The 22219-nt window shown below is 46.7% G+C and overlaps 1 protein-coding gene across 1 annotated transcript in view; it reads right to left on the bottom strand.

The window, feature by feature from the left end:
- LOC138248625 (myb/SANT-like DNA-binding domain-containing protein 4) overlaps positions 1 to 18846 on the bottom strand; it is a 43756-nt gene extending 24910 nt beyond the window's left edge. The window contains exons 1-2 of the mRNA XM_069202348.1: positions 18701 to 18846; positions 875 to 1474 (exon numbers count right to left, since the gene is read on the bottom strand). Of these exons, the coding sequence (XP_069058449.1) occupies positions 875 to 1348 (474 nt within the window). The 5' untranslated portion in view covers positions 1349 to 1474; positions 18701 to 18846. The remainder of the gene's footprint in view (positions 1 to 874; positions 1475 to 18700) is intronic.
- Positions 18847 to 22219: the final 3373 nt, after the last annotated feature.

Here is a 22219-nt window from a genome sequence, read left to right as displayed (position 1 = left end):
AGGGGAAGTATTAGGCAAATTAGAGGGTAGAACAAGGAAAGAGTAGCTTGAGGCAGAATCAAGAAATGCGGCAAAATCTTGGTGGATATAGCTGTGATAACTAGGAAGGAATCTGGCATACTAACGTTTTCTTTAGAGTTTAGGATACAGATTTTACTAGTTACTTACAGAGTCAATGAGGGACATTGGCAAAGGCAAACTGAAGCGAAGCACTCTTGCTGAATCCTCATCTACTGCGTTTACATACACTCATTCTTTCCCTTGCTCCTTTATGCACATTATTTCTTCATTTAAGAGTTAGCAAACGCTATAACATCTTCCTTCCACTAGTCACAATGAGATACTTGATGGACTAACAACTGAAACAGCAATGGTGAACCCATTATAAGACGGAGAAAATCTACCTTTCTGGTTCCTTACACAATCTCTTCTATACCCTGATTACATAATGGTATAAAAGACACTGGGTGCTGAAGTGGGAAAAGTGAAGGCAATAAATTGCTAAGAGAAAGAGGTGCTAGATAAAGGTCCTGAATAATGCATAGCCATTGCCTATGCTTTATAATGAAACTCTTACTGGGCTTCAAGCATGCACTGTTTGCGGACGTTGAAATTTCATACCAAGGCATAATGGATCAACCTGTTACCACTGGGTAAAATGGAGCGATCAGCTTGCAGTGCTTTCTATGATAGGCCTCATTGCTTGCATGCTGCCCATACAAAAAAGAGCAATCTTTGAACAATGGGACCATACTGAGCTTAAATCTTGGACAGCTGCTCTCATGTGACAAGTAAGCTCTCTGGAATTTGGGAATGGTAAAGGAATTAATCTTTTCAAACATATCAATAGTAACAAAAGTCTTGAAGCTCTTACCTCAAAGACGTTGTGATCCTGCTCATCATCATCATGTTCCGCTTTAATTTCTCCTGAGGACCCAGTTGATTCTTTGTAATCTACTGAAGACTGCCATTCAAATCCAGATTCTTTTGAAAAGGATGGCTTTTCATCTACGTCTTCATTTAAGGAGTCATACAAATCTGATAAGGGCATGCTGCTAAACCCACCTGTCATCAGTCTAAAATTTGTTGCATTTAGCTGCTTCCTTTTCATAAGTGCTCTCCAGTCCAAGTACCTCCTTTTAACCTCTTGACCAGTTCTTTGCTCTCCTTCTCCTATTGCATTCACACACTCAGCTATCTCCTCCCACGCCCTCCGTTTCAGTTCATTGATTCTTGAATTAAGCTGCTTTGAGAAAAGAACATCTTTTCTGTTTCTTATTTCTTTTAGTAAAGTTTGAGTTTCCTGAACACTAAAATTACCCTTTCGCTTTTTTCTTAACTGCTTCATTATTGAAAAAATTTTGATTTTTAAGCACACAGAGAAGGGAGAAAATGTCACTTTGTAGCTGAATTCTGTGCTGGACTGTCACTATCAAGCTGCCTTCTGCGTTCCAGTCAGCCACGTCCTTGATCCCTACAGGAAAATAACCAAAACAGTTTTAGTTCAATTCCATCTCATTAACATAAAAATAAAAACAGAAACCATAAAAATTAAGTCACATAATCTTCAATTCTACAATCATACCAGAAACAGAAAAGGGCACAAATAAAAGTGAAATGTGGTCCTGTAGACTGCACAAAATTGTAGCTACAGTTATCCTTGGATTAAAAAACTTCTAATTTAACAATGAAACATTGCTTTACAGCTAATCAGAAAAACGATAAGCATTACGAATACAGGCTCCTTGCTTAAAAGGCATGCATGTTCCTATATTATCTAGTCTAGAAAACCAAGGTCTCACTTGTGTATGAGACTCCACCTAAAACAACTAACTCTTAGCCAATATCAATGTTCACATCAGAGCCTCCTGAAGCACGGGCATAGTAGATAGTCATCTAGGACACCAGGAACACAGTGGCATCTAGGGCTTCAAAGACAGTGGCCACACTCTGATGTCAACCCTCAGCGATTTCTACTTTTGTTTCCCCTTCCATCATTTTAATTTTACTGTTTTGTTTCGAGTAGTTAATGTGGGAGCATTGTTTGGGATGAAGGGTTAGGGCAGGAGTTAACAGTAACTTAAGTCATTGTTTGGGTGACTTTAAGACCAATTTGTGGTTCGGCACACAGGGCAGACAGGGGCTACTGGGCTCCAACCAATGTGGTTGAGGTTGTTTGCCACTGGTGTCCTTGGATCCCACTGCAACTCTGATAACTAGACCAAATACAACCCTTTCTGCACTTGCCTCTCGGAGTTCCATGGGCAAGCAGTTAAAGGCTGTTCAGGGAGAGAGAGCAGGTACAATAGTTTAAATTTCAACAGGCACATTAATTTAACGTGCATCCCAGAGCCCATCCTTGATGTAAAAAGTACTTTTAATCTCACATCAGAACTTCCATGAGAATGTAAGAAAAGGGTTACAATAAAAATTGCTTTTAACAATAAGGGGGTACTTCCCCCACCACACCTTGAAACAACCACTGCTGGTGTCCTTTCTCCCCTCCTAGGATAGAGACTATGGGGCTGATTTAAATCTTGGCAGATGGAGTAAATATCATCACCATGGAGTACTTCACTCCCGCCATGGCAAAGCTACTTCGCCCACCATATTTAAAGACGTATGCTGCTCCTGCCACTGCATCATGGGTTTCCAGGAATCGTCATCATGGGGGTTCGTGGAAATACTCAGTAAGTTTGATCGGCAGTTGCATCGACATGACAGAGCCATACATCAAACTTTCACACTCCGTAGTGTGATGGTCATTTAAAAGTTTGCACTGTCCTTTAATCTTTTCACTGCGGACGTCGGCCACTGGCTGACGCCCACACTACCTCCCTGGTGCGGGTCACGACCAGTGGCCGACACCAGGGAGGGGGTTAATTACCCATCGAGAGACACAGAAGAGCTTCCGTGTCTCCCCCGCCTCCCCTCACCCCCCCTTTGTGACAGCGAGAGGCGCACTGACCTCACAATCTGTTTTCCCCACTGGGAAGCGGCAGTATGGCTGCTTCCTGCTCCAGTGTGGAAAACTGGAGATTCTCGCCTTTCAAACAAGGCCTTCCTGAAATGGTTTCCTGGCCCTCGAGGGCTAGGAAACACCATTAGACACCAGGTGATCCCCCCCACCCCCCCAGGGGTGTAAAAAAAATATATATATATATATTTTTTTTTTGTTTAATGAAATTGCCAAGGGGTCGCCTGTGAGCAATTATTATTTTTAATAGTTGGATGGTTTCCCTGGAGGAAACTATGACCCCCAGGGAAACCATACAGCTAAATATATACATATACGAGAGAGAGAGAGAGCGAGAGAGATCACTTTTGCCAATGCGTGTATGGTTTCCACACCCACATATAAAAGTGATCTCTACACACACACACACACACACACACACACACACCAGTTTTCTTGCAGTTGCAGCTTGCGTCTTCAAAGCAATGAACAAACTTCAACTGTAGCTTTTAGGCAGCAATATAAAAAAAGTCAAGTAACTCTTGCGATTATGTTTCTGCTACAAAAGGATAGAACTTTTGTCTAGTGGCAGTTTTGATGCCATAAAGTAATGCAGAAGGTTTATATGCCTACTGCAAAGATCAAATCAGAACTTTATGTAAATAGCTGAGTGGATTAGTAAAACCAGCTATTAGCTGTGGTATAATACAAATGAAATGTATGTGCGAAGGGGGCTATGGAGAGATGAAGGGCACTTTTGCTGGGTGGTAGTGAGGGAATCAGAGGAGAAGGTCATGGGACTGGGAGTTGGACTGGGCACCAGAGGCACTAAAGACTGTGGCGATTGGTATGTGACAAGGTGAAGTAATAGTGTCTCTTTTTTGCTTTTTTTGAGTGTCTTTAGAGAACGTGCTGATTGAGGGAAGAAGTAAAAGGTAAGGTGACTGACCTTTACTTTTGCACGCATCACACCCACCAGCCATTTTGTGACTTTCTATGTAGGCTTGTGTGTTAGAGCGAGAGTTTAGCCAGTAGCAGAGATGGCGTCTCGTTGGATGACTGCTGCTCAAGACCTAACTCGGGTTTTAGAGGACAGCTCTGACGTAGACAACATCTGAGGGATAGGACAATGGCGCAGACTCTGAGCGATTTTTCAGTCGGAGAAGTCCCATTCGATAACTCCTCTTCCAGTGATTCGGAGGGAGGTGATGAGGACAGTCCTGCTGTCCCTTCGCAGAGCACAGTCTGTGCAGCGGGACAATAGCAGGTTAGCCTAACCCAGAGAGCAGGTGCATGAGGCAGCAAGCACAGAGAGTGCTCTCTTGGGAGCTCCCCAATTTAGTTCAGCCCCAAATTCCACCGCCCAAAATAGTACTGTGGAGACATAAAAATTATCTTTCACAAACCAACCTGGTTTTATAAGACAGGCACCTGCGTTTTTCGTCCTGGGCTTGGCGGCCATATAGGGAAACTTACCAAACCCAGACATTTCTGTAAACTAGACACCCGGGGGAGTCCACTGAGGTGTGACTTGTGTGGATTCCCAAAAGTTTTCGTACCAAGAATACCCTGCAAAGGTGAAATGTTGAATAAAAACTATTTCTTCTTGCATTTCTCTCACACAAACTACAGGAATGTGCTGGGATCCACAAAATTCCTACCACCCAGTGTTTCCTTATCTCTCCTGATAAAAATGCTACCCCACTTGAGTGCCTGTACCTAGTGCCTGCGTCAGGAATGGATCACCCCAGGGTCAACAGTTGCCCTCATGTAAGGACTAACATTGACCGTTGTGTGATCCACTCCTGACACGGGCACTAGGCCTACCCACACAAGTGAGGGACCATTTTATCTGGCTTGGGGGAATGCCGACTGGAAGGAAATTTGTGGCTTCTCTCAGATTCCAGAACTTTGCAGCACCGAAATCTGAGGGGGAACGTGTTTTTTTGCCAAATTTTGAGGTTTGCAAAAGGATTCTGGGTAACAGAACCCTGTGAGGGCCCCACAAGTCACCCAATCCTAGGTGTCTAGTTTTACAAAATGCACAGGTTTGGTAGGTTTCCCAAGGTGCCAGCTGAGCTAGAGCCCAAATTCCACAGCTAGGCATTTTCCTAAAAATATGCTGTGTCTATGTTGCGTTTCCTGTTGCGGGCAGTAGGCCTACCCACACAAGCGAGGTACCACTTATCGGGAGACATGAAGGAACACAGACTAGAAGAACAAGTGTTATTGTCCCTGGTCTCTCTCTACATTTTTTTCCTTCCAAATGTAAGACAGTGTGTAAAAAAGACATCTATTTGAGAAATGCCCTTTAATTCACATGCTAGTATGGGGACCCCAGAATTCAGAGATGTGCAAATTAACCACTGCTTCTCAACACCTAGGGCCAGATGTACGAAAGGATTTTACCCATTCTGTGTCTATGGGAAAAAGCTTTCGTACATATGGCCCCTTATCTTGTGCCCATTTTGGAAATACAAAGTTTTCCTTGATACCTATTTTTGACTCTTTATATTTCAACAAATGAATTGCTGTATACTCGATATACAATAAAAACCCATTAAAGGGTGCAGCTCATTTATTGGCTCTGGGTACCTAGGGTTTTTGAAGAACCTGCAAGCCCTACATATCCCCGCAACCAGAAGAGTCCAGCAGATGTAACAATATATTGCTTTAAAAAATCTGCCATAGCTGGACAAAGTTATAGAAGAAACGTGGACACAAATGGCTCTTTTTTCACCTCAATTTTTAAAAAAATCTATTTTAGCTGTTAATTTTTGTAGGAAAAATTGAAGGATCTAGACAAATGACCACATGCTGAATTCAGAATGTTGTCTACTTTTCAGAACTGTTTAGCTGTCCGGGATCCATCATTGGTTTCACACCCAGTTCTGTCGCTAACTGGAAGGAGGCTGAAAGCACACAAAAAAATAATAAAAATGGGGTATGTCCCAGTAAAATGCCAAAACGGTGGTGAAAAATGTGGTTTTCTGACTCAAGTCTGCCTATTCCTGAAAGCTGGGAAGATGGTGATTTTAGCGCTGAAAACCCTCTGTTGCTGCCATTTTCAGGGAAAACCACATGCTTTCTTCTGCATCCCCTTTTCCCCATTTTTCTGGAAAAAAAACACATTTTAGCTGTATTTTGGCTAATTTCTTGGTCTCCTCCAGGAGAACCCACAAACTCTGGGTACCTTTAGAATCCCTAGGATGCTGGAAAGAAATTGACGCAAATTTGCCATGGATAGCTTATGAGGACAAAAGGTTATGAAGGCTTAAGCACAAACTACCCCAAATAGCCAAAAAAGGGCTCAGCAGCGGTGGGTTAACACCACGTTTTTCATGGCAAACAGGCAGTGAAAACTGGCCATATGTCTGTCCACTCTAAACAGAGTGGGAGGACACATCGCCAAACCACTGACACCCCTTATTCAGTTGGGTTGCTGGAGGTGTATGTAGGCAGTGGAGACTAAGTGGGCTCCCCTGCTTACACTTTGAAGGTCTGCCCAACTCTGAGTAAGGCGAGCGGAGCTTCAGGTTGCCAGTAAGGGCACTCTGTTGGCATTGAGAGAGAGTACCCTTTCAGCTAACATCCAAACAAACCCTGTAGGAAGCTGGCTCACTGCTTGGTGGACATCTATGGTGTTTACATCCTATTTTGGGGCCAGGCAGCCCTTATTAGATAGGGTTACAGAAGCATGTGAAGCATTTGCAATACCACAGTAGTCACACAGTAATGTATCACACAGTGCAGAGAGATAAGTTACCTGGTCTTGCCATAGGCTAACATGGGGACATCGTGGTTGGAGAAATGCAGAAACAAGACCGGTGGAAGCCAAGGGTGGATTCCGGATGAGGGGGGGGGGACTGTGAAAGAAGGGGACAGAGTTCAGTCCACGCAGGAGTGTCCAGGAGGGGCAAGAGCCAATGCCCACCTTCCTCTAGATGAAGATCTGGGTCAAAGGTGATGGATGAAGTCCAGCTGCGGGGTCCAGGAGCTGCAGAGGAGTCCCTGATGTTGCCACTAAGCTGTCCGTTGACGGTCGCCGGATTGCTGATGGGTCAGTGGTCAAGAGGACCACCAACAAGCACAGGAAAATGCTAAAGGAGCTGTTGGAAGTTTTACAGAGCTGGGAGGATCAGCAAGGTCCTGGGGACTCAACCCTTGGAGGGGAGTCTAAGCCAGGAGAAGCAGTCGGCTCCCCCACAAGCAACCCACTGGCAGCAGGCACAGTAAGCTGCAGTTAGGCCCAGTCTGCACACCTGAAAAGCAGTCCCACGTCACTCGAGCTGCAGAGAGGGGACTGTCCTTGCGGAAATGAAGTGCTGAAGCCTGAAGATCCCTCTGAGCAGGACTCAACAAGCCTTGGTTGGTGCAACAGTCATGGTGCACAGGGGTTCTGTTCTAGTGGCAGAGACAAGGGCTCACATTGGATAGAAAGCAGATAGGACCCAGGGCATCCCTCAGAACCACAACCTGTGTTGAAGAATCTTTGCAGATCCGACGGACAGAAGATCATACCAGCCGGCGGGCATTGTTTTAGGTGCCTGTGAATTTAGGGGAGAGACTTCTTCACTCCAAGGGAGATTCCTTCTTGCTTCTTGGTGCAGTCGAAGACTTCCCGAAACTAGAGGATGCACGGCCTTGGAGATGTTGCAGAATGCCGCAGAAACAATGTTGCAAGAAGTCTTCTCAGGCGGTGCAGTCTTGTCCGGTTCCTGTATAGCCCATCAGCAGTTCCAGAGGCCAGGAGCAGAAGATGTCTTTGCAGAGAGTTCCTGGCGGAGTCTTGCACGACGAATCTAGGGATCCACCCACATCCCCTAAAAGTCCTAATACTGAACATGCTATAACCTCATTGTATGTACACATGTTCAAAATGCACCTAGTATATTAGTGCAGGAATCTGAGCTTCACATAAGGACTGAGCTTTACATGGGAGGAGCCAGTAGGCTTGCTTCTCCCTGACAGAGATGATATACCCAGGGTATGGGCAGTACACCAATGCCTGCTATGAGGGCACCCACTGGGCACCTGTCCACGTCACAGAAAGGGTTCTGGATCTTGCAGTGGCAAGGGACTGGCCTAGCCCTCTATGCACACAGGTTTGGTGTGATGCCAGGGAAATACGTCAGTTTCAAATGCCTTTGGGCACTCCCTACGCAGGGCAACATTTCCGTTCTAGCAGTTATTAACACAGAAATGTGAATAGACTATCAAACTTAACAGCACCACATTTGTAAGAAGTCAACTGATGTGTGCCCCTGAGATAAAAACTAAACAGTTAACACTGTTTTTTCCCCTTTGTTTCTACTTAATCTTTACATATCTACCAACACGATTTACACATACACACCTGAAGGGATACAATCAAGCTTTGGCAATACTTGTGTGTTTAGACATGCCAAGACAGGATTTTGTATTGTGCATGTAAACTGCACATTGTATAGTTGCATTATGTTAACTGTTGCCTGCAGTACAGATTGCAAACCTACAACAATCTCATGAAGCCTCAAACCAGGCATTGAAGATATATGTTCACTGTTGAAGCAGTGTGATTATTTCTGCTATTAAAGAAATATAACTATAAGTGGAAATGTTAATCAACGGAGAATAAACGTATGGACAGGATGTACTACTCATACCTGTCAACGAGCTCACCAGGCTCCTGGAATTAACCTAAAACATCTAAATGAAGCTTTGCTGTTACTTGTTCTAAACATGTATTTGAGGGTGTGTCTAATGCTTCAACTGCTGTGTGCTATACGTGTGCTTTTCTTTCCAGGAAAAGTGCATACTGCTGCCTACTGGGTGCTGGAATTGTGCCATTAGAAATACAACATTTCTGCTGACAAGGTCTGCTATTGCCCCGGGGGCATGGTCTGGCACTCATGGAGTGAGCAGCCAGAGGGACAGCTCCGCCCCGAATCCTCTGATTGCAGCCCATCCTGACTGCACTGTCTTGAGGTACCGGCTGAATCTCCCGAGTCCCGGGGCTGAGGAGGCGGGGACCCGGGTTTACAAGTGGATCGCCTGCCGGAAAAGTGAAGTTCGATCAGCAGAATCGGAAATGGCAGCGCGCAGCCTGACTAAGATGGCGCGCGCGCTGCAGCAGGAGGACCCGGCTCCTTGGCAGGCTGGCATCGGGCGGCCTCCTGTGGTGTGGCGAGTCTACCAATGGTGACCAGACGACCCCCGGGCCGTGAGCAGTGATAGCTGGAAGAATAGGCGGCTGGAGCCCGGGGACCGCCTGACCCTAAGATGGCGGCTGCGCCGGGCTCCTTTGGACTGCAACGGAGCCCGGCCTAGGGGAAACAGGATTGCTCAGGGCCGGTCACTGTTTTGGGGCAAGCTCTCTGAGGCTGGCTGAGCAGCGCCGAGGCCCCAGTTGACCACAACTAGCGGCTTGAGGGACATCAGACGTGGGAGGAGCGCACTGCATTGCCCGGACGGGCATCCATCCCTGCAAGACTTTCCTCCCCTCCATTGCCAACGGAGAGGGGCGGCCCGTGGTTTGGACTGCTCTGGGCTCCCTCCTGCCACTTCGGGGCCATGCGGAAACGGGAGAGATAACAGCTGGAGGGCACCTGACAGGGCTCGGAGCCTCGGACTGCGATGCTGCACAACAGCACGAGGAGGTGAGCTGAGCAGCTATACCTGGTGGATATCGGCTGGGGTGATCGGCTGTGCTGAGCCGGGGCTGTGGACCCCCCTCTCCCGCAGGATGGGGAAAACGGGGAAGAAAAAGGACACGATGGGTGACGTTGGTGCACAGCGGGGCTGCCCTGCGTCCCCCCTACCAATGCGCCACGAACCGGGGAGGATGACTACTTGTCTGAAGGACCCTCGCTGGGAGATATAATGCAAGCAATTACGTTCTCCAGGGAAAGCCTTGAAGCAAAGATTGACTCGCTGGCGGTGGACTTGGGGCTGCTCCAAGAGGATCAGCGTCACCTTGCGGAGCGGGTGACGACGACGGAGCGAACGTTGGAAGCCCTCAACCCTGGGTTGACAGCAGCCAAGGACCGGATTACCAACTTGGAGAAGCAAACAGAGATCTTAATGGCCCATGCTGAAGATGCGGAAAACAGATCTAGAAGGAACAATATCCGAATAATAGGTCTCCCCGAACAAATCGAGCAGCACAACCTACCTGAATATCCAGAGCGATGGATCTCGGAGAGCGTGGCACCGGAGGGCCTCTCGCACTTCTTTGCCCTCGAGAGGGTGCATAGAGTTCGTGCGCGGGCCCCCCTGTCCGGGAGCTGCGCCACGACAGGTGATAGCCCGCCTACTGCATTACTGAGATCTGGACCATATCTTGGCGCAGGCCAGAAAGACTGCAGAAATAAGGATAGAAAACAACTTGATTCGCATCTTCCTCGATTTCTCTCGGGAGGTGCTTAGACAGAGAACAACGTACTTAGAAATCAAGAAACAACTACGGCAATTAAACATCCCATATGCTATGCTATTCCCCTCCACACAGAGTGGCAGATGGTCGGGGAGCACGATTCTTTTGCATACCTCGGGAGGCGAGAGACTGGCTGGAGGAACGGGGAGGCCCAGCGGTGACGGGTACGCCCGAGGCCCCGGGCACCACAGCTGACGCCAGGCACGAAGGGATCTACGTCCACATCGGAGGAGGCACATGCAGAGAGAAAACGAGCCGCGGGGGCGAGAGCCTCCTTCAGGCAGAGAAACAGCAGCCCACGCTCAGCAGGCACGATGAGGGAGACAGAGGGCTCGTAGGCGGAATCTGCAAGTGTGGTGACTAAGAGCTTGGAACTGCTGGTGGTGACGCCGGGGACCTCAGATCTGATGGGCTGTCCCAATATTGGAACTTTTACCGGACTCTAGGTGACTAGGACACACAAATTATGAGGCCTGCAGCAAGATATGGAAGTTAACCCTGGGCCGTAAGCTCTGCACCTTATCTGGCTTGAGCGTCTCTGTTTGCCCGCCCACCTAGAATTGACTTTGGTTTGTAATAGTCTGGATGGGGAATCGTTCTGTCTCCTGTCCTGAGGAAGTGGAGTTGAGGGAGTTCTGGTTGTTTTAAGAGGGAACTATTAAATGCCTTTCCTGTAGAAGAACTGTGTCCGCAGGGTGTGACGGTCTGGGTCATCTAACTAGATGGCAGTTGTGCGGAGAGGAGCGGCTGGTGGCTATTTCTCATGGGTGAGCCGCAGGGGTACAAAATGATTTATTGGAATATAAGAGGAATACACAATATGACCAAACGGTACAAGGTATATTCCTATCTGCGTAGAAGAGGGGTACATGTAGCAATGTTGCAGGAGACCCACCTGACGGCAGCGGAGGGCGCAGCATGGATGGAGGGGCTAATTATTCTACCCAACTTACTCAGCTTATGCAAGAGGCGCCTTGATATGGGTTAGGGCGGGAGTCCCATTCCAGGTTACTAGTACACGGACAGACCCCAGTGGGTGCTTTCTCGTGGCCTCCGGCCGCTTGGGAGGACGCAATATAATGCTGATAAAAGTATATGCTCCTAACATAGAGCAAGGCGCGTTCCTTAGTCAACTATCGAATACTTTAGCACCTCACATGCTACATACAACATTAATCGGGGGAGATTTCAACTGCGTGGCCAACCCTGGTATAGATAGGTCCCACCCACCACTGCAGGACTCCCTGGTGAACGTGCTAGCTAAAAAATTCTCAGAGTGGCAGACAGAGTGGCAACTGATATATACTTGGAGAACTCTTAACCAAATGGCCAGAGAATACTCTTACTATTCTGCAGCCCATGACTTGCATGTGCAGCTCGATACCTTTCTATGCACCCCGGAGGTGCATGCGCAGTCGCTGGGGCGGAGTACTTGGGGGGGGGAAACTATTTCTGATCACAATCCGATCCTGTTGCACTTATCATGGACACGAGTCATTACACGAATACCCATTTGCTGACTCAAACCGGATTAACTAGAGGACCCTGCATTTTGCGAACAGATTAGGGAGCACATCACTCACTACTTTAAAGACAACCAACCCACTGCCCCTCACCGCAGACACTATGTAGTAGTGCGCGGCCGATGCATAGCAACTTCTATGGGGATCAGAGGGTCCTTGTTGTGGGACATAGTTGTAGCCGAGAAGGAACTTAGGTCGCTGGAGAAACTGTCTCTGGATCACCCGCAGCTGCAGGGAGAGGAGCAGAATGCCAGGGACAGAGTTGCAGACCACACTGAGACTCTATGGTGCTTTGATTATAAGCAATATGTGGCGAGTTCACATCCTGAAAAAGATAAATCAGGGGCGCTCCTGGCATGGCTGGCCAATCCTGCTAAACAAGGAACTCCCATCATGGAGATCACCACGCCTTTGGGAAATAAGCTTTACCACCAAAACGATATAAACTCTTACTTTCCGAATATTACACTACCCTCTACACCAGCTCATCCTACGGGACGAGGTCTGAGGTACAGGATCTCCTGTCGGCACTGCCACCCCAAACCCTAACCGATGAAGTGTGAAGCGCTCTGGGAGGAGACATTGAGTTGTCAGAAATTGGTTCTGCCATCGCAGGACTGGCTCGTGGGAAACCCCAGGCACAGATGGTCTACCCATTGAGTTCTATGCAACTTATGCACGGGTGCTCGCCCTCAAGCTAATGCAATTGTATAATAAGGCACGTGTGGCAGGGCACCTCCCAGGCTTGACGGGGAGGCTCTAATAGTGCCACTGCTCAAACTGTGCAAACCACCTGATGATAGCAGGGCTTACAGGCCCCTCCCTATGCTTAACTCGGACTATAAAACTGAGCCGAGTGCTAGCAATGAGATTGCTGCCCTATATGACAAATTTGATACACCCGAATCAGGCGGGATTCATTCCTACTAGGAGCACTGCCCAGAATGTACGTCGGCTGCTTTACCTTAAGGATACCGCAGCTTCTTCGGAACCCAGGTCAGCAGTCCTTGCAATAGACATAGAGAAGGCATTTGACAGCTTGGAGTGGGATTACCTGTATGCGGTCCTCGCACATATGCGTCTTGGGGAGGGTTTTATCAGATGGACAATGCTGCTCTACACAGCCCCCAATTCAAGTGTTAGAACAGGAACAGTCGTCTCAGAGTAATACTCGGTTGGCAGGGGCACCAGACAAGGTTGCCCCCTGTCACCACTGCTGTTTGCCCTGGCAAAGGAACCCTTGGCAGCCCAGGCTAGGGCTGCCACCTGGTATCGGGATTTGACCTGATGCGACCAGCACCATGCGATTGCACTATACACAGATGATCTACTCTTATTCTTACGGGACACTGGTCCGGAGAGGGAGGGGGCACAGGCCTTGCTGGCGATGTTCGGTCAACTGTCTGGATTGAAGGTCAATTGCCAAAAATAATTCTTGTTCCCATTGACGGCGGGATGTGAACCGCTGACGGAACTGGGTAGAGTGACATGAGAACCCTTTTGCATATCGCATCTAGGCGTGCAAGTGTATCACTCTCATTCAGATATTCTGGACGTTAATATCGGAAGGGCAGTAAGGGCTCTGAGGTCAAGCTTCGGATTCTGGGGCTCGCTTCTGCTCTCAGTGGCTAGACAGGTTGTGCTTCTCAAAATGGTGGTGCTTCCCCGGCTGCTGTACTATTTTGCGGCTCTGCCACTTTGGGTGCCGCACGCACTGTTCAGTGAACTGGAAACGGCGATCACAGCGCTCATATGGGGAGGGGGTAGACGCAGGGTGGCGCTGACTACCTTGAAGAGGCCTCGGACGGAGAGGGAGGGCTAGCAGTACCTGACTTTGAGGCCTATTACTTTGCCGCACAGCTGCAATGGCTGGGGTGCTGGATGGCGGATGGTGGCACTGGGAAGAACAATGAGGGCCTGGCAGTTCCCCCCTTAACTGTATTGGCTGGAATCTTCTTTAATATTATGGGAGTGGGAACGGCCCTAACCACTGAGGCTGATGTTATTCAACGGTGCTGGAGATGCTGCTGCCGTCAGAAGGCGGGACTGGCTGTGCCATACTCCCCGATATTCCAATGTCCTGGCTCCGCTGGTTGCCCACAGCAGGAGAGTGGAGATGGCAGCTTGCATGGATAGATGCTGGGGCCGCACTGATGGGGGACCTGTATAAGGCGGGCAGCTTATTACCATTCGAGGACTATCGACAGGAATATGATCTTCCACAGGGCCACTTCTTACTACACCAAGCACTCGCCCGCTCCATTGGGAACTTCTGGGGGTCGGGTCAATTGAAGGCCCCCCTCACAGTCTCAGCACCTACTTGCTATCTACAGGGAGCACACACAAAGCAGTCACCAGACTCTACAAGAACATTAGAGCTGGAGTGATGACCCCCCCCTAGATGACGTGAAACGAAAGTGGGAACTGGATCTGGGGAATCAGATAGCGGAAATGGACTGGGATCGTATCCTGGAGAGAACGCCCAAAATATCCAGGAATGCCAGATTCCAGCTCATCCAATTTTACGTACCCCATTGGGCCTACCTTACCCCATGGAGAATGCTAGACCATTTCGGGGCAAGAGATGCGAGCGGCCCCCGATGCAGTACAGAGGCCGCGGACATTCTCCACATGCTGTGGTCCTGCCCCCGACTGGAGTCCTATTGGAACACGGTGGTGGCAGAGGTGGCGAACATCACGGAAATTGAGATTGCACGCACACCTGCTCGATGCTTGCTGCATTGGTTTCCCTGCACCCCCAAAAATAAGACCACTAGCAGCTTCCCAGACCTTGCATTTGTTATAGCTAAGAGAGAGATGACAAGGAATTGGAAAAGCCCTGGTGGCCCCAACCCCCGGGACTGTAGAAGGGAACTCAAAAAATGGGCTGATAGTGATGGATCAGCACTGCATACCGAACTGAAAAGGGGAATGGGATCCCCCGAGTTGAAGGAGGCCTGGGAACAGATCACTATAGCACTGCAAGGGGAACAGCTAGCCCCTAGCAGGAGGGGAGTCATACAGATTGACACATCTAATGGCTGACATCCACACAGCTGCAGGATTGGAGTCGGAACAAACAGAGCGGAACCCTGAGACACAAGACTAAGATACCTTACATGGCTCACTTGACCTCATACACACGGACACTATATATCACTCCTACATGAAGCAAGTTTGAAGGGGGAGAGGGGTGGTAGTTAAACATATATCAAGTTTCACGACTCTTAATTTACAAGGGCACAGTGATCATGTTTAGCCATATTAAGATCTCTTCCCCGTACTACATGTGCATATCTACTATCAAACTGGAGAAGGGAGAGGTTGGCTCAGAATAAACATCAATGGTAGGAATAGCAACATTGACTGTATGAACCATAGCAAGCGGTAATAGATGTGGAATTGCGACCTAACTGGCTGCTGTACTTCATGCTGTGTAACATAGATCTGCTGGTGCTAACCTTCCCATTTCTGTATGTATGACAAAGACTTATTCTATTCAGCTTTTTTTTTCAATAAATTCTGTTTACAAAAAAAAAACAAGTTCTGCTATTGCCCCTTTACTACTTTTGGAAAGTGCCAGTAGTACTGTACTGAAGTTAGAGCAACCCTTGTGATGGTGGTTGGTAACCTCCATTAAAAATACAGCAGTCCTGCTCATGCATTCTGAAACTGTCCCAAATAAAACAGGACATTTCTCTGAATAATTTATGCTGGGAAGAGAAGGGCACTGAAGGGATGGGAGCACTAATGTGAAGTGCCTACACTGTGCCCTTTCTTAGAAGGGGCAATCAAAAATATATCAGCCCTCCTAAGAGGTACCCCTACTTTACAAATTGAAACATGACAGTCATGGATCCTAGTGATCTATACATCTAGCATCTCGGAAGAGAAGTACTATCTCTATTTGTTTTCAGGTATTGTAATCCTACTTCTGAAATGCCCACTTTAAGGTACAGCAGCAAAGATGAGTAACCATGGCTGTGGTTTTGTAACTGTCCCAGTGAAAGAATAGGAGTCATTATGAGAAAGCATGTAGATTCCTGCCTTCTAAACTGTCTGCAGTACAGCAACTCAAGAAGGTGAAATCGAGTTCAAATCCCATTTTAATTCTATTTCGTGTCCTCACAGCTGGAACTACCAGCAAGATGACGTTCCTCTTCAGATATTCATATTTAAAAAAATATGGTACACATCACATATTTAAACTCATGAAAACCACTCTACTGTTTAAGCATTGAAGATGCGAGGTTTTGGTTAAAAGGGCAGGGTTTTTGACTGAAAGCCAGCCACAGACCAAAATAAACTTAAGATTACTTTAAGTTAATAACTGTTGATGCAACCCCTTAAATCTTTTTGCTGTGTGCTTTGTAACAATGGGACTGAATCGTGATTTTGCACAGAAACACTGCCTTAGGCCCTTATTACGAATTGCCCAGTTAACTGCAATATGTGCTGTAATCTTGTTACCAGGCACATGTCACTATGAGGATTTCGGTGATAAATATAAGCAAACTTGTAGATATTTACTGGGGGAGGTGGGTGCTGCCCGGTATTTACTAGAACGTGCAGAGTTTGGTGCAGCAAGCACGAAAACCTGCAGGTTATTCTCAGAAAACTCGTAATTTGGTGGCATTTATCGCACCTCAAAAATATCACAACAATTACACTTTTGACAAATGTCTAAAAAAAGAGCGCAGATGTCAAGAGTGAGAATACCGCAAATAACTATAAGCACCTTGAGACCCTCACGGGTGAGTAGCCGTGTTTTACAAATACTGATTGATTGATTAATTGGGATGTCACTATGAGAAAGTCGACTATCTAGGACAATGAACTCCTTTTGTCTGTTCCAGAGCCCAAGTCGAAGATGGAAGCAGTCTTCAACTAATTCTAGAGGGGGGGCCTTGTCTGAGGCCAAGGACGGTTAAGAGGAACTTGCGATCTCACCTTCTGATCCCACCCCCACCCCAAACTACGGCTGCTTGCTTATTGTAACAGTGTATGACATCCCATGCACTTGAAATGTAACCTCAAAGTATTTTCAACCCTCCATCCCACTGGCAGTTTCGTCTGTCTTTGAGAATGGCCCGGTAGAAGATAGTAGGTCTAATGACAAACTGTACACAATTAATTAGTTCAAGGCATAACAAGGCGATAACGCAGAGCACAACCAGAACATTTCATTTACTGTGTACAGCCTGTTTAAAACGTAATGACTAAATTCTACACAGTCATCTTTTAAGCTATAAGTCCAATTAAACATTGACAAATTGAAATGATATACGTGACTGATAAGAAGTAAAATGTAGATGACACATTTTCTTTTCACATATTGTGTGACTGCATTAATTTGTTGTTTTGCAAAATGCACATGCAGTCAGTACAACATTTCAAACCACAAACCCCATGCACCAAATGTATCACAAGTTGGTTTTAACTCCATTTGGCACCCGTGATACCAGCTTCATTAATTCTATTGACAACAATGATAAGTAAATACACTGCCCTGGCAGTTACGGGTATAGGTAGCTAATCTGCTTAACTGTTGAGTGTCAAGTCCACAGAGGTACATTCCAAACATGGCCCCCTGCGAAAGTAGATTGTGTGATCCTGGACAATTCACTTCATAAAGGTGCATGCGTGGGTTTCCATTATCATGCAAAAGATGGAGTAGCTTGTTATGGGCTAACTCAGCAGTGTCCAGCTTTAGTCCACATGAGCCAAATACATGGCAGATTTTCATGATGGTGAGACAGCATAGGTGTATAGAGAGTGAATTTAAATATTATTTATTTCACCCGTGGCTATACTGAAAATATGGCATGTGTCTGACTTGACATTCCGGGGCTAAGTGCTGGTATTAAGCGCAACACGAAAAGGCCACCCTTATATTAGCGCTTTGTTAATTATTACATCACGAAACTTATAAAAGACCTTTTAACTATGGTTTGATACTGATTAAAATGAACACTATAAAATTAGTGGAAATCAAAAGTACATCAAAGCATTGCTATGAATGAAAAGAAAATACTTGAACCTTCAGAGTTTGGAGCCAGAATACGAGCACCAAATAATAGCTTATTTTTCCTCTAGTGTTAATATCACACTTATGCCATTTCTAAACTGATTAAATAAAAGATGTTACTATTTTATGGTAATTAATTTAGCCCTATTAGAGGGAAGGAATTCTAAGTCTGCTCTTTGCCAGATTCTAACCAGTGACCTCTAGAACACTGCATTTATCAGTCACGAATGGGAGTCCAGAGTTTAGAAGAAGAAATGTTCTCAAAGGCTGTATCAATAAATGTTATATTAATTGTATATCAATATTATAGGTAGATATAGGTTATCATGCAATACTAAGCACATGGTGATATGTTTATAAATCCATGGCTATGCTCTAAATGTAGACTCACTTGAAGCATGATGTAGGTGTGGGTGTAGTGAGCGAGCGCGTGCAAAAGTCTATATATCAACTCGGGCACTCATATATGCGTCCTTTTTTATGACGGGTATCACTGGAAATGACGCGTTTGCACACTGTAACTTATTCAGGTCGTGTTCCCTAGCCTGTTCTGACCCAACATGGCACTGAACATCGCGTCTCTTCCTCAGCAGGCGAAAGTGTCCGGACAGAGATATCCGGCACATCACTTCAGTTTGTCTAAGCGAGGATGCCACAGGGTGTTTGGGAAAGGGGAGATGTAGTTTCCCTTACTGGTCTCGGGCCGCCAAGTCCCTCCCCCTGACGCTTCTCCGCATCACAAAGAGTACAGATCGCATCTCTTGCCCATACAATAGTACCTGCTAAGCTTCTCTCCGTCCGCCCGTAGCTCTCAGGTGCGTCTCGGTCAGAAGCTACTAAGATTTCCTGGTACCTTAACAAGGGAAAGGCGCCGCTGATGGTTAGTAGGCTAGCCTGTCCCTCTCTCCTGCACTCTTTGCCAAACAGACTTCCGCCGGCGAAACCGCTCGTTGTAGTTCTGCGTCACAACTCGTCACTTCCGGTTTCTCTTTCCAGCAATTCTTCCTTTCAGTGATATCGCTGTTGAATATTCCTCTGCAGACGAGAGCCACCCGGCCTGTCCCGCGTTATGAACGCGACGGCTTTTGTGGCCTACCACGGTCCCCTTTCCTGTGTGCCACCACCGCCATGACGATTTTTAGTGACTGTAGTGCTGCCTCATCTAGCTTCGCACCCACTGTTACGCGGCAGAGCGTGGGTTGGCCGCCCTATAACCACAACATTAACAACTGTTCCTGGGGGGCGTGGTGGGTTGATGCTGCCGCAGCAGCATCCCCTGCTCCGCACGGACCCGAGGGTAGAGGGCGTATTGTCACTGTTCCCGTACCGTCTGAGTGTTCCTCTCAGTGCTGCATAACCTTTCACGGGCGCTTGCCCGGGACCCCCTCATGCATACATGATAACATTTTAGAAGAGAAAAGTGGGATATTTCTAGAAACAAAATCGAGAGAATGTATTTCCCCCATTTACCTATATTGGGCGTGAATCGGGTTACTGTTATTTATGGGATTTGAAAGTCTGCTGCTGCAAGGTCGGATATTAGATATACAATAGTACCTTTTTATTACCTTACCTGTCAGGAGCACAGAGAAAGTGCTATGGCAGGGCTGGCAGAGAGCGTGTGACGCAAGTGCTGTGCGCTGGCCTGCATAAGCAGGTTACTTGCATGACATACTCCGAGTTACACAAGACCAGGCCCTGTCAGCTAAAGTGCCCCCTTAACCTCACCCTGGAGGCATCGGGAAGCTAGCCTTGAAATCCGTAGTCTCCAATCTGGATGGTTGGCATGTATGCTCATGAGTGACCTGGGCCTCTGGAATTAAGCAATGTGAGACCACATCGATTTTCGCAATATTATAGATTAGCATGCAACAAATTAATATTGCAAAAATCACTGCTGCCACACAATATCATAATTCCATAATTTGCCAGACAATCCATCATCTGCTGCATAACTTGCAGATTTTAACACAAAAAATTATTTCTAGCTAAACGGTTCAAATGTTACTAAAACTGCAGCAACGTGTTGCGGCACAGTGAAAAGCCATTTGGAAAGCTGGACTGTCAACCTTTTATTGCCTATTGCTGTATTTGGGTATTAAAATGCTACTAATGAGGTGCAACCAATGGCCAGGTAGTTTTATCAAGTTTAACAAGCATTTGCAATGCAATCAGTCTCGCATTTGTGAAAGAGCTCTTGGCATTGAAAATTGCATTTTTTAAACTTATTTTTGGTATGCAGTGGAGTGATGATATTTGCATAGCGCTATTGCCATTCATATGACCTTGCGGTACCGGAGAACCAGAAAATTGTAAATAGGTCATGAAGAAGGTGAGACAAGTAGTATGCTGGCTGAGAAAAAAATAATGTCCTTGAAAAAGCAAACATTCATAGAGAATGCAAGCTTAAGTAAAGGCTGTGAAATGTGTGCAGGACTAACATGGGTGCACATTAACGCTTTTACACTTATAATATGCTGGCTGATAAAAAACTGCAACATTTACTGTTCTAGTGTGCACAAAGCAGGGAAAGGGTGCAGTACCACACCCTGTCCCTAGGTGTCCCTTGGGACCTCTTTGGCCACATAAGGTACTGCATCCTGCAATTTTGAATTCAACTCATCCACAATGACTTTTGGGTGCCGCGCTGAAAAATAAAGCACCACACCCGTTTTGAGAAAAGTTTTACGCTGTGCATTTAGGTTATGAGGGAGGAGAGACAAGAGTAATATGCTGGCTGAAAAAAACAATAACAACATCCTGGAAAACGCAAGCACTCATAGAGAATGCAAGATTAAGTAAAGCCTGTGAAATGTAAGCAGGAACAACATGGTTGTGTTAGCTGAGAGCAAGCATGCCCTCAAATGAAAAGGGAAGCTTCGCCGAAACTCTAGCAGGAAATCACGAAAAAAAAGTCTCCCAAAGAACAGATAAACGCGACAAAGCGTAATTATACAGTAGTTAGCACCTGCTCCCAAAGAGAAAAAGGAGGGACAATGAGGAATGACTGATCACTAGCAAGCAAGGATTTTTAAATGACACTGAACCAAACAAATGAAATGGCTTTAAGCCCACAAAGTTATACTAAAAGTATACAAGAGGTCATACGCTTACGCTCAACCTAAGAATGAAATAATACTATTCCAAAATGTGCCTTATAATTTCAATTTTTTGAAATAACTAAGGGCCAGATGTAGGAAGACGGCAAATTGCGACTTGCAATTTGCGAGTCCGAGCGACTCGCAAATTGCAACTCGCAATTTGCTATGCAGAACGGTGTCTCAGACACCGTCTGCGAGTCGCTATGGGGTCGCAAAGACCCACCTCATTAATATTAATGAGGTGGGTCGCAATTTGCGCCCCCAGAGCGACTATGGGCACTCACGGGGATGGAGGCCTGCTGGGAAAAGCAGACCTCCATGTCCGTGACTGCTTTTAAATAAAGCAGATTTTTTTTTCCAAGTGTAGCCCGTTTTCCTTAAAGGAAAACGAGCTGCACTTAGAAAAAAAAAAAAAACCTTTAGTTTCGGATTTTTTCAGGGCAGGTAGTGGTCCCTTGGACCACTGCCTGCTCTGAAAAATTATTTTTGGGTCCACTCACAAAGGGGTCCCATGTGGACCCCTTCCAGTTTGCGAGTGGGTTACCATCCACTTTAAGTGGATGGTAACTGCGACTCCATTTGTGACCGCGTACTCGGTCGCAAATGGAATTGCATACCACTGCGAGTCGCAAATAGGAAGGGAACACCCCTTCCTATTTGCGAGTCGGAAATGCATTTTGCGAGTCGGTTCCGACTCGCAAAATGCATTTCTGCATAGCAAACACACGTTTGCGACTCGCAAACGGCGATTTTCACAGTTTGCGACTCGCAAACTGTTTGCTACATCTGGCCCTAAGTCCAGAAGATAAAGAACTGATTTATTAAGTCAAAGTAACAAGTAAAAATTCAGTAAGTGTCTCCAGACTCACCATGCAGGGTAATCTGAAAGTGCACAGGGGTGGAGCCAACAAGATGGCGTACTAGACGTGTTTTGATGAGCTCCAGCTGGCCCCGTAAATAATCCTAACTATCCTGTAACACAATCCTGACAACAGTGGTGAAACGGTACCTGGGGACAAAGCGTAGTACGTAGGGTGCCAGGACGATCCTCTGCCAAAGCGCAACGAGGCCTGTATTAGGACGAGTGAGCCCTGGGGTGCGGCTCGCCGTGGCACTCCAGACGGAGGCTTGAGTAGCAGCCTTTCCCCAACCAGGACGAGCGCAGTGGAGCAGCATTACCTGGTCAGGCAGGCCAAG

This window comes from Pleurodeles waltl, chromosome 8, assembly GCF_031143425.1.
Source record: "Pleurodeles waltl isolate 20211129_DDA chromosome 8, aPleWal1.hap1.20221129, whole genome shotgun sequence".
Lineage (NCBI taxonomy): Eukaryota > Metazoa > Chordata > Amphibia > Caudata > Salamandridae > Pleurodeles > Pleurodeles waltl.
Note: the sequence above shows the minus strand (reverse complement) of the source record. Positions and strands in the feature narration are given on the sequence as shown.